Source organism: Pongo pygmaeus, chromosome 3 (genome assembly GCF_028885625.2).
Source record: "Pongo pygmaeus isolate AG05252 chromosome 3, NHGRI_mPonPyg2-v2.0_pri, whole genome shotgun sequence".
Classification (NCBI taxonomy): domain Eukaryota; kingdom Metazoa; phylum Chordata; class Mammalia; order Primates; family Hominidae; genus Pongo; species Pongo pygmaeus.
The window spans coordinates 190153795-190167228 of record NC_072376.2 but is presented as its reverse complement, the minus strand read 5'-3'; the positions used below and the strand labels follow the sequence as shown (position 1 = coordinate 190167228).

Sequence of the window (13434 nt, the reverse complement as noted above, 5' to 3'; positions counted from 1 at the left end):
TTTCTTGGTACAATATTTGATGAAGGAATACAATAGAATGACATTTTCAAGGTGCTTAAAAAAGAAAGTCAATGTTCAAATCTGATACCATTTGAATAGTCACTTAAATACAAGGGTAAAACAACAGAAAAAATGTTGTAAATATAAGGAAGAAATAAAGATTAGTATATCAGACATGATATTAATGACACATAATAACACATCTGCAATTATTAATGCTTTATCCAAAGTTTATTGAGAGGTTACTAGGTACTAAATATTATTTTAAGTTCCTTACACATATTAACTAATTTAGTATTCACATAAACCCTATGTGACAAAAAGAGGTTCAACAAAGGTCACCCAGGGTATATATGATAGACAACCAAAAGAGTTACCTCCATAGTAAGTCTTCATTGTAAGGTTTGTAAATCTGAGTCAGATCTTAAATACAAACCATCTGTTCCTTGTTCCCTTTCTGAGGCTTTTCTCCATGAAAGTTTGTTTGCAGATGTTATCTTTGAGAAAGGATCCTTGAGTATGATTTCAGTGGAGGCAGAAATCTTTCTTCCCAGGGAGGTTTTGATTTTGGTTACCTGCTCTGTTGTGTTCTCTTTCACATAAAAATTCAATTAGTGGTTGAGTCCAATTATGAACGAAATCAAGTATTTCATAACAAATGATTGGTACTAGCAGGTTGGCACTCATAGGGAAAAGTGTGCTTGATTGTTGGTTTTGGCCACATCATGCATACATTTCTCTTGATATCTGAGTTTTCATATCAAGGAACGACTAAAGATACAGAAAGCAATATTCAAGTTAGAGAACATGAATTTTTACTGGGTAAGAAATAACAACCATTGGTTAACTACCCAGACTTTTGAGCCTTCAATGATGAAAGAAAATATAGAAGGAAAAAAACGCCAGCCATTAAAATCTAGTTTTGTAAGTCTTGTAAAACTGTAAATTTTTTTAAGTCTTTTGTAAGTCTGCATATCTTTTTTTTTCTTTTTTTCTTTTTTTTTTTTTGAGACAGAGTCTCGCTCTGTCGCCCAGGCTGGAGCTCAGTGGCGCATTCTCAGCTCACTGCAAGCTCCACCTCCCGGTGGAGCTCCACCTCACGCCATTCTCCTGCCTCAGCCTCCCAAGTAGCTGGGACTACAGGCGCCTGCCACCACGCCCAGCTAACTTTTTGTATTTTTAGTAGAGACGGGGTTTCACTGTTGTGTTAGCCAGGATGGTCTCAATCTCCTGACCTCGTGATACGCCTGCCTTGGCCTCCCAAAGTGCTGGGATTAACGGGCCAGGCGCAGTGGCTCACGCCTGTAATCCCAGCACTTTGGGAGGCCGAGGCGGGTGGATCACCTGAGGTCGGGAGTTCGAGACCAGCCTGACCAACATGGAGAAACCCCATCTCTACTAAAAAATACAAAATTAGCCGGGCATGGTGGCGCATGCCTGTAATCCCAGCTACTCGGACGGCTGAGGCAGGAGAATCACTTGAACCCAGGAGGCGGAGGTTGCGGTGAGCCAAGATCGCACCACTGCACTCCAGCCTGGGCAACAAGAGCAAAACTCCGTCTCAAAAAAAGAAAATGCAGTTCGTATTTGTTGGTGTTAAGATTGAATATATTGCGTGAGTCCCTTATAATGTCATGTCTGCCCAAAGTATGGTAGAGCCCCAAATTGGGTAAGAACTATCCAAGCTTCAAAGACTTTTGTAAGTCTTTGTAAGTCTTGAGTGGAAGCTGTCCACATCCTGCAGTTGCCATCTTGAAACAAAGCTTCGTGGTAGAAGCTGCCTCTATTCCAAGGGCCACTTGCTTCTGAAAAATACTTTAGAATCCCTAATTTTTAATCTTCTAATGGAATGTCAATCCTTTTGTCAGTGGGTCAAACCTTGTGTCTTTTTAGCTGGGAGACATGAATCCACGCATCTATACCCTCAAGTTTAACTGCTGTTCTAGTCAAATTTATCTGCTCTTTCTTTCCAATGTGGTTTCTAGGAATTTTTTCTATGCTGTCTTTTCCAGATGACAAAGTCTTTGTTTTTCAGGTCATGTCAAGATTCCTTGGGAGAATATGAAGAAAATGCAACTCATAGTTGTTGGTGATAAGACTGAGTATATTGTGTGAGTCCCTTGTGGTGCTTTGCCATGTCTGCCCAAAGTATGGTAGAGCCCTAAATTGGGTGAGAAATATCCAGACTTCAAAGACAAAACTTTCCTCTCACTTTGGAAATTAGCAAACATTGACTAGGATATTCAAAATCCATACGAAGGAGGTGACTGTATGAAACCCATTTGTAAGTGTTCAAAGGTACCCTGACACTTGAGTTCTTGTTCAGTCTCCACCTTTACAGTTTAACTAGATTATGCTGGTGCAGAAGAGACTAGCAACTGGAGACATTCTCAGCAACCTCAATAAAATTACCCTACCAATGTTGACAAAGTACAGTGATCAGTTTGTCCTTCTTGAGGTGGGAAATTAAATGAAAAATGTTTGCAAGGTTCCACCTGAGGTCCACTGGTGACAACAAACTGCCATTCTGAAAGTGACAGATTATGAAGAACATTCCTCAGTAAGGTCTGAAGATGACAGGCACAGTAGGAAACAGGGAGAATTTGTGGATTATTAGAGATAGCCACCACTGGAGTCGTTTAACTCTGAGAAAGAGGTCATGTGACAGTGACAAGTCTTTTGGTTGATATGATAGTGCCAGGATCAAACATTCACAAGACCACCTTTTAAGACACAGAAATTCTCCTTGAGCATTTAAGGGCAAATAGGAAACTGAGTCCTTGAGACTTATTTGGAAGAGCGTCACTGATTTCCTACTTCCTTTTTTTTCCCCTTTAGTTTCATTCCATGAGGACTTGGAGGACTAGCAACAGGATTATCTTCCTTTCCAGTTTTGCTTGCATGTTAAATTTCCCCACTTCTGACATTAGGCCACTCAGAGAAAGTGAGGCAAGAGCTGGCACTGCACATGTTCCAGGACCTACACCTGAATGTTTTCTATAGGTGTGATGGAGCATCCCCTGAGGTTTCCAATGCTGTCATCTTTGTTTTGGTGCATAAACTCCAAAAGTTTTGTCTAAAATTTACAGCTTTTTTAAGTTCCTCTGGTTTTACTCTGAAATGTGGAGTCTCTTAAATCATACTCAAGGTATTCACACTGTCTTTTCCAACACATTTTGTTGCATTTGAGGTTCATAATAACCTATAAATCAGTTGATAGAGATCTGGGAACCCTGAATTATGTGTTCCTAGAACTATTGCAAATTTCTCTGTAAATTTATACCTACCTTGCATAGACTTTGGAAGTTTTTGAAAATGACTTTTAGCTTAGACCCAACCCAGGGCTTAAAATCTGCCATAATGAGCTTATTCTGATTTGGTCAACTTTAAGAGCCAATTGAGCATTTAGTGTTTCTAGCTGGCCAGAAGAAAAGGGACATCAGAAAGAGTGTCAGGGAAAGGGAACTTGGAGGGCAACTGGGTGAGAGAACAGGAATAGTAAAGGTAAAATCTTTTTGAGTCAAGTCGTGATTTGGGCAGATATAAAAAAGAGCTTTTCACATTTTTTCATTTGCACCTTCCATGGAACAATTACTGAAGCAATTGTGGAATCTGTATTTTTATTGTAAGACTTCTTATATCAATCAGAACATACATATCATTGAATGTTGGAATTTCACTCTCTTTCCATAAGGCACCTTTCAAATGAACAGTTTTGTTCTTACAAAAGGTTTCTCAAATGGCCTCTGAAATTCTAAATTAATGTTGGTAAAATTAAGCTGTTTAGACAGAGATACATAGTATTAGTTATAGTGTAAAATACATGTAGGAGGCAGGAATATGGCTTGGAGGGGATATGAACTTGGGTTTAGTCTGAGACAAAGGCAAAATGATCTGGCAATGGGTGGTCAAATGAGTTGTTTGTGCACCTCATGCCCTTGGCTCCCCAAACTAAAGGTTAGGTAGTCTCCAGTGGCAAACCTGATAAATGTGCAGTTTGGGAAGATGGAAAGTTTGACCAGGAGATCTCATTCAAAATCAGCGTCTCACAGACAAAACAAGACTTCAAATCCTTGTATAAGCTTTTGATAAAGTTTATGGCAATATCTGTCTAGTCAATACCAATCCTTCTGGGCATCTAGTCCCAAGGGATGGTTCAGTGAATTGACTTAACAGGACCTGTGCTTATTCTCTTTCTTATGAACTTCCTTTTTTTGACTCCCATGAGAAAATTACGAAGGCAGCAGTGACAACAAGCAATAGTAAGAAGGCAGATATCCATTGAGGATAAATTTGTTCAAGTCTGATCAAATAATCAAAGGATTCTTGAAAGGAGATCTTTTAGCATTTGGTAGCTTGATGAAAAGAAACTGGGACTGAAATCTAACAGAAGACTTAACCCTTCATTGTAGTCAGAGTGATTCCCCCCACCAAGCCAGGAAGCTCAAGAGGCCTCAGTGATTTGCACTATTTTTGAATTTAGGATCTTTGCTTGAGCTACAAGGGAGAAGGATTTCAATGGGACGTCCAAGTTGTTGAACACCCCAAAATATCAGTAGAAAACTTTTTAATAAACAAAAGTTCCATTTAGCCGAACCTACAGCAGTAAGGGAGAGTGCCACCTGGACAGGGTCTTAGGGTGTCTTGGGTAAGTCAGAAGCAGAATAGTTGTAGAGCTTTGGAGTCTGGATACGAGTAGTTTAAGGTGGGTTTTTCAAAGTGGGGAATTGAGTAAGATTGGGCAAAGTTCATGATCTAGTAGTTTAGGATCGGTTAACACCTGTAAATGAGAGTTTGGGTAAGAAAACTGTCATTAATAAGCAAGTTGTTTACCAGAGTCAGAATATTATTGTCTTCGATATAGTGTTTTGCCAGCATTTCCTGAAGCAAACACTGAATTTAAATACTGGATTGCAGTCTTATCTTTTCCAGGCTAATGTTTCCTAGAAGAAACAACTAAGTCATGTGTACATGACTGGTTCATAGTTTTACCTAAGTCATGTTCACAGCTGATCTCAATTCTTTAAGCCTATGATTTTAATATCAGAAAAAGCAGAACTTCAAATAAAAATATCAGAAGTTAAAAAAATGACATTACATACTACTAAGAAGAAAATTAGATCAAAATGATATGGTATCCCATTGTGTTAAAAAATAACAGGAAGAACTACAGTCAGAAACAGAAAAACATGTCAACAATTATAACTGGAGATTTTAACGTCATTCCCAAACAAGATTTGAATATTATAATAAGCTCAAAATTAATACCCAACAAAAATAAAGCACACACAGAATTAGTTGCAATGATCAGCCATGTCCAGGACTACAAAGAAAGCCTGAATGCATTTCTAAAAGCAACATCATTTATAGCAAAAATTAAATATAATAAAATTAGAAATTGGTAAAAATCATATCCCTAAACTAAGAAAACACAAATAACTTTTGGGTTAAAAATATAAACAAATTAAGATATATTTGCAACTGTTTGCCAAAGGAAGCACTACGTGTCAAAATTGAGAAATACAGGTAAAGCAGAATTTAGACAAAACCTGTATTTTATTGATCGACTGATTGATTGCAGAGATGGGGTCTTGCTGTGTTGCCCAGGCTGGTCTCAAAGGACCTTCAAGTGATCCTCCTTCCTCAGCCTCCCCAAATGCTGGGATTACAGAGGTAAGCCACCACACATGGCCCGAAACTTGTATTTTTAAACTAAAAAGAAGAAAAATGAACTAAGCATTCAGCTAAAAAAGCTTGAAATGAATCATCAAAGTAAAACTAACAAAGCAAGAAGGTAGGGAATAACAAATGAGAAATAAAGTAGATGGTCAGAATGGATATTAGAGAATGTACAATGGATATATTATCATCATTATTTTGCCATCCAAAACTATCATCTCCCGTATCTACTTGGGAGGCTTAGGCAGGAGAATAGCTTGAACCCAGGGGTTGCAGTGAGCTGACATGGCGCCACTGTACTCTAACTGCACTCCAGCATGGGAGACAGAGCGAGACTCCATCTCAAACAAACACACACACACACACACACACACACACAAAACACAAAAAACAAAACCTATCACCAAAGAAAACAAAAACTCAATATGTAAAAGAGGTGTTATTCTGGCTGGGGCCCTGCTACCTCTCTTTCTCCGCTGACTGAGCAATGCTTTTTGAAAAACCAGATTTAGAAGACCTGTTGTAAAATAGGTCTTGCATGAAGCTAGTGATGAACTCACAAACCAGTGAAAAGGACTTTCTCAACCTTTAAAATCTGCTAGTGGCAAAAATGTTTCCAGGGGATAAGGAAGAAAAAAAACAAAAAGTCTTGAGCAACTATTCATTTTTACCTTAAGACATTCTTTGTGTGTGTGTGTGTGTGTGTGTGTGTGTAAGTAGAGATGGGGTTTCACCGACATTTGAAAATATTTATCATGGTCTCCCTAAGATGGACAGTGTTAGCCAGGATGGTCTCGATCTCCTAACCTCGTGATCCACCCGCCTCGGCCTCCCAAAGTGCTGGGATTACAGGCGTGAGCCACCGTGCTCAACCAACTTTAAGACATACTTAAACAACTACTGCATGATTGTTTTTGCAGACCTTTTTTTTATTCGAGTAAACTTTTTGCCAGCATTTTCTGACTCAAAATATAGCAGCAGGAAGATAACATTTTTGTGAGAAGAAAGTTTGAATACAGCTTACTGCTGTATTTAAATAATACAGTAGTTAATATGATATTAATATATTTTGGATATATTTTGAGTTTGTTGATTTTCCAGTCTTCACCCGCTGCTAGGCCTGTGGGTGTTGGAAATGCCTGTGGTTCTCAATTTTGTTTGCCTATTAGAATTCTGATGTCCAAGCCTTACTCCAGTTAGACCAGTTAGGCCAGAAAGGCAGAAGGTGTACTCAAGCATCTGTTTTTTCAAAATCTCCTTTTGTGATGCCAAGTGCAATCAAAGTTTAGAATCATTGTAATAGCAAATGGTTGAATGGAAACTCCACCTTCTATTCAAATCCTACCCCAGTCTGCCCTTAGCTGTTCTCTTTTCACAGATCTATCAGTGTCTGAAGATAACTATGGCAGGCTGATCAACTATGCATGGAGCAGCAAGACAGCGAGAGAGTGATACACTGACCATGTTCCAAATCACAAAACATCTCAACAGGCTGGATCATGGACCGAGTCTGATGGGATGGAATTTCATAAAGATACATAAAAAAGCATCTTGGATACAGTAAACTTAACTCCACAAATACAGGGCAATTTAGACGTGACTAAGTAGCAGTACACATGAAAAATTATTGAGGAATTTTGTTGACTTTAAGGGTAGTGTGAGTCAACACTGTGATTTGGCTGCCAGAAAATAAACTCAATCCAAGGCTGTGTCAACAAAGGCATACTGTCCATTCTGCACGCTCATTACAGCGCTAAGTAGTGAGCCATGTTCTCAACCGCATACTTCATGAACATGGAAAGCTAACAGTATGGTTAAGGGGGGAAACTGGAACTGTCATCTTGGGGAATAAAAGGGATATTTAGCCAGGAGTAAAGTTAGCTTAGGGAGACCATGATAAATATTTTCAAAATATTTGAAGGACTCAGTTGTGGAAGTGAGATTAGATTTATTGTGTAAAACTCCAGGAGTCAAAAGCAATAGAGAGATGAAAGGAAATGCTTTTCAGCAGTGTTGCTCATCAATAAAGGGAGTGAACAGCCACACAGAATGGAAGGTTCCCTGTCCTTTGAGATATTTAAGCCTTCAAGTAAATTATGGGTGAGGAGTTTCAAATCTTCTAGAGTTGAAGCAAATAAGAAAGTCTCTTCTTTTGGTAAGATACGATGGACCTATAACATCAGTGTACTTAAAAGTAGATTGGGAGTAAAAGGCAGACTTTTGATGTTCTGTACACTGTTGAAACCCCTTAGCGTGGTCCTCTGTAACCTGCTCACCCTGCCCCAAGGAGGCAGCTAGCCAATGCCACCAGCCCAACGGAAACCCCAGTGCTTTTCCAATGGGGAAATGCAGTCACTTTTCTTTGGATGTTACATCCTTTCTGGAATATGTCTCACACACATCTCTTTATCACCCCCTTTTTCAAGTAAACCAACTTCTTGCAGAAGCTGACAATGTGTGTCTTTACTCTCCACGAAGATTCTGGTCCTTCTCTTCACCTGTCAGAAGTTTAGGATTCCAAAGGGATCATTAGCATCCATCCCAACAGCCTGCACTGCATCCTGAGAACTGCGGTTCTTGCATCATCAGGCAACTTTCAACTACACAGACCAAGGGAGAGAGGGGACCCCTCCGAGGTCCCATAGGGTTCTCTGACATAGTGATGACCTTCTCTTGGAACTTTTAGAACCCCCAGGACATTTCCAAACTTTGAGCAGGGCACTGGGGGCCAGGCGTGCGGGAGGGAGGACAAGCACTCGGGAGTGGCCGACGATAAAGCAGGGGCTCCCTCCACCGCACGGTGCCCAGTTTCTCCCCGCTCCACGTGGTCCGGGGTGGTCGCATCACCTCTAAAGCCGGTCCCGCCAACCGCCAGCTCGGGGACTGAACTTGCCCCTCCGGCCGCCCGCTCCCCGCAGGGGACGGGGGCGGGGAGGGAGAGATCCAGAGGGGGGCCGGGGGAGGTGGGGCCGCCGGGGAGGAGGCGAGGGAAACGGGGAGCTCCAGGGAGACGGCTTCCGAGGGAGAGCGAGAGGGGAGGGCAGCCCGGGCTCGGCACGCTCCCTCCCTCGGCCGCTTTCTCTCACATAAGCGCAGGCAGAGGGCGCGTCAGTCATGCCCTGCCCCTGCGCCCGCCGCCGCCGCCGCCGCCGCTGCTCAGCCCGGCGCGCTCTGGAGGCTCCTGCGCCGCGGCGCTCCCGGGCCCCGCCGCCGTCAGCCGCCCCGCCGCCCTCCTCCCGCCCCCGGCACCGCCGCCAGCGCCCCCGCCGCAGCGCCCGCGGCCCGGCTCCTCTCACTTCGGGGAAGGGGAGGGAGGAGGGGGACGAGGGCTCTGGCGGGTTTGAAGGGGCTGATCATCGCGGGGTGTTCTGGTGTCCCCCCCCGCCTCTCCAAAAAGCTACACCGACGCGGACCGCGGCGGCGTCCTCGCTCGCCCTCGCTTCACCTCGCGGGCTCCGAATGCGGGGAGCTCGGATGTCCGGTTTCCTGTGAGGCTTTTACCTGACACCCGCCGCCTTTCCCCGGCACTGGCTGGGAGGGCGCCCTGCAAAGTTGGGAACGCGGAGCCCCGGACCCGCTCCCGCCGCCTCCGGCTCGCCCACGGGGGTCGCCGGGAGGAGCCCGGGGGAGAGGGACCAGGAGGGGCCCGCGGCCTCGCAGGGGCGCCCGCGCCCCCACCCCTGCCCCCGCCAGCGGACCGGTCCCCCACCCCCGGTCCTTCCACCATGCACTTGCTGGGCTTCTTCTCTCTGGCGTGTTCTCTGCTCGCCGCTGCGCTGCTCCCGGGTCCTCGCGAGGCGCCCGCCGCCGCCGCCTTCGAGTCCGGACTCGACCTCTCGGACGCGGAGCCCGACGCGGGCGAGGCCACGGTAGGTTTGCGTTAGGGTTTGCGGAGGACCCGAGAGTTTGCCTTAGGGTTTGCGTTAGGGTTTGCGGCGGACCCGAGAACCTGCGCGGGGGAAAGTGTGTGTGCTTTAAGCTTGTGTACGTGGGATCCAAAGTTACTGAGCTCAGTGCACGCTGCTTTAGAGAAAAATCTTCTTCTTCTTTTTAAATAGAAAGTTGTTACTAGAGAGGCAAGCAAGTTACACGAGTGAAGGGCCCGGAGAGGTGCCCAGTGAGCGATCCCGAAATCTATTTCAGACTGGTTTCCTCTGGGGCAACCAAGGGGTCTTGAACCCTGCCCAGTCAGCGGGGCTCTGGAGAGTATGAGTTCACTTTGGTCGGGAAATGCTCGTTTCTTTCCCCAGCTGATTCATGGGACTCCAAACAGATTCTGGGACACTGGTGATCAGTCAACCCAGCCTTACTTTCCTGGAGTGTTCATAGTCTGCGGAGCACCAGGCGCTGTGAGCGACTTTAGAAAAAAGTGTCAGGGACTTCAGTAATCAGGCTCCAGGGCTTTCAGAGTTCACTTGAAGTTGGTCAGACTTGAGATGTAACAGGAGATTAGAGTCAGTTAGATCACAATCAAGCAATGCAAGGCTTGTTTCAACTTTATAAGCTCTTCATTCCTAAAATCTGGTCATGAGATACTGAAAACTAAGTATTTTTTTTTCTTGTTTGGGTGTTTTGTTTGTTTTGTTTTCTTTTAAATAAGAGGTGTTTAATCCTTTGCCTGAAAATGTTGCCAAAATACTTTTGAGGCATCCTGATTTTCAAAAATGATTTGTGTTTGTTCCTGCTTCTTACTGGCTCTTCTAAAAGAGTATATCTTTATCTAAAAAGTTCATACCTGCCGTAACCATGTAGAGTATGCTTAAGAGAGTTCCTAAAGAAGTTATATTCGACATTTCAGTTCAAACACTTGCAGTACCCCTTGCTGGAACTATACTGCAGTAGTTTATTTCAACTGGTGGCAAGTGGAGAGGTACCTGTGGTGTGTTACAGTCAACTTTAATTTGACTATTGATTAACACGTACACAATGTGTAGAAAATAAATAGCCTTATATTTTGAAATATTTTATTTATATTTATATTTTGAAATGCACTTAAAGATTGAGAAGACTAATTTTTGAAAATCAAACTACCTTTATATTTAAATTTTGGGAAAACATTAAAATGTTGGAATGTGTAATAATTTAATATAGGGGTTAAAGGAATGCCTCTTGAGTAAAAACAATATAAATGAAATAGAACAGACTGCATTCTGTGAATTGCAAAAATAATTTTCAGTGCCTATACTTACATTGCCATAACTATAGTGATGAAAATATCTTTCTGTTCTTAAATACCGCAGAAATGTAATAATCGGCTCAATAACGCTTCTGATAATTTGAGTCCTTGATTTTGCAGTACCTATTTGCTATTTCTGCAAAGTCAAAACTAGTGAAAGTATGATTTAGTAAGACAACATCTCTGTATTGGCTATGGTCACTTACTTTGGTTTACAGTAAGAAAATGTGCAGTAGAAAGTAAAATGAGAAGCATTCCCTGATAAGCCAATAGCCTGTATGAGAGTCACTCACTGCTGGGTGAGTCTAGAATTAATGTACCCTGAGTGTGTGTGTGTGTGTGTGTGTGTGTATGTTTACGTGTGTTATGTATAGGTATGGGGTTGGAGGATAAAAAAGTTAACTTATTTTTAACTTTCAAAAGTGTCTTCATTGGTGATGCAAAATTTGCCATTGGTGATGTGGCAAATTTTACCATTGCCGTGAAAATCTCTATGCATTTTTGTTTGCAAATGTTGCTTTTCATATTTAACCATTTTTATATTCTGTATGGTGAGTATGGGTTAGTATTCTGCATGTGATATGGGTTCTTTTCCCATGTGATTAAACATCATTTCCCATATGAAACATCATCTCTGAGTTCCATAGACCACAAAGCAGTATTTCATTGCTCCGTTAAAGTGTCGTTCCCCAGTGGGTGAATAGAGCCTTGACAGGGCATGTGTCATTAATGCGTTCAGTGAAACTGCTGTGTACTTGCTATGAAAAATGTCACACAACTGCCAAGAAACTGATGTGAAGACTCTATGTCTCTCCCTAGTGGCCTGTACAAATGCCTCATTTAGATTTAAGCACTAGAGAAGAACTGGGGAGAAATCAATTGTGAATTTTCTATAACTACATGAACCCCAAGAAAATATTTCAGAAGGTAAACAGAAGATGCTAAATATCTATAATCCCAATAGATGCAATTTTTTCATAACTTTCACCTAGGAACTTTTTTAATATTTAAAAAATCGAAAATAGCACACAAGCTATGAACCAAGGTTAGCCATCCAGCCCTTCAGCCCACCTGTAAAGCCATACAAAAGATCGTAGGTAAAAATCACAAATACAATGAAGATCTCCTTATTCCTTGACTTATATTTGCATTTACTGGATTCCTATTTCTAGTTATTTGTGGTTGCATGACTTACTGAAAAGTCTTAAAATGTTTCTCTGAAGGATGTTAACACAAACAAGACAGTGTCAAAAAATTAAGGCAGGCAAAAGTAAAATTAACTGGACACGATGGGAACAAAAGAGAATAGCAAGTCCAAAGCTGTTCTATTTACAGTTTTTGTTATAGTACATGATTGAGTATGTTTGTCAACATCCACTCTTATAAGAGATTTCTGACATTCCTCTGAGTGATGCTGGTTATATGAGGTTTTAGATATAGAAAGTTCAATTCATCTTTCATTTTGATTTCCACTCCATTATATTCTTCTGAAATATGAACATCTGATTGGTGGCTATTTATTCACAAGACAGTTATCAAAATTGCTTCATAGAAAGCAGTTAATTACTGATCTTAGTGGCATATGTCTAAGACCCATAGATCTCTAATCCTGTCCTTTTGAGTTGAGAAAGATGGAGGGTAGTGGATTTAGATTTCATTTTGGACTTCCAGTTCTGGTTCCAGTTCCTCCTGAGAGGAAGGTCCTGGCCTCCTAGTTATCTCCATGTGTCCAACCTGGAATGCTGTTTCTCAGCTCTTGCTGGGGTTTTTGCCAACAGAGGAACTGGCGTGAGACTAATGAGGGTTTCCCGAATCCCTGGGACTGTGCTTGCCTGCTTGCCTTTGGCAGTCCTGGGGTTCTTATTGAGAGTAGGAGTTTATAATCATTATCTGTGATGTTCATAACGTGTGTTATGCGCTTCGCAAAGAGCTTTGCAAGTTAGTTTTGTTTTTCACTACACCTCCATAATATGGACATTATTTTATTTCATTAAGGATGATGAACCCAAGATTTGAATGACAATCAGGAAAAAGAATAGATTTTTTTTTTTTCCTTTTAAAAAAAGTTGTATGGCATATACAGACAGTCCCCGACTTAGAATGGTTCTATTTAGGACTTTTGGACTTTACAATGGTGCAAAGTTGATACACATTCAGTAGAAACCACACTTCAAGGTTTGAATTTTGATCTTTTCCTGGGCTAATAATATGCAGTAAAATACTTTCTCTGGATGCTGGACAATGGAAGTGAGCTGTGACTGGTCAGCCGTGTGATCGCGAGAGTAAACAACAGGTACTCTACTGTATATTAAATGTATTTTCAACTCAGGAGGAATTTGTCAGGATGTAGCCCCATTGTAAATCGAGAAGCATGTGTGTTTTAGAGAAATGTGGTAATGGGTTTGGGCCTTTGGGCCTGTGATTCAGACTCCTTTCAGCCCCTCTGCTGGTCTCCTTTGGCACATTATAGCAGCGTGCAGGAAGGCAGAGAAAAGCACTGTGTGTGACTTTGCAGTTAGGGGCACCTTGTTGCATTTATTTAGGTCCTAATTCCCCACAATGGGACAAACGGAAATAAA

The 13434-nt window shown here is 42.1% G+C and overlaps 1 protein-coding gene across 1 annotated transcript in view; it reads left to right on the top strand.

Annotated features, from left to right (window-relative positions):
- The first annotated feature begins 8792 nt into the window (after nucleotides 1-8792).
- VEGFC (vascular endothelial growth factor C) overlaps nucleotides 8793-13434 on the top strand; it is a 121767-nt gene continuing 117125 nt past the window's right edge. The window contains exon 1 of the mRNA XM_054486163.2: nucleotides 8793-9548. Within this exon, the coding sequence (XP_054342138.1) occupies nucleotides 9405-9548 (144 nt within the window). The 5' untranslated portion in view covers nucleotides 8793-9404. The remainder of the gene's footprint in view (nucleotides 9549-13434) is intronic.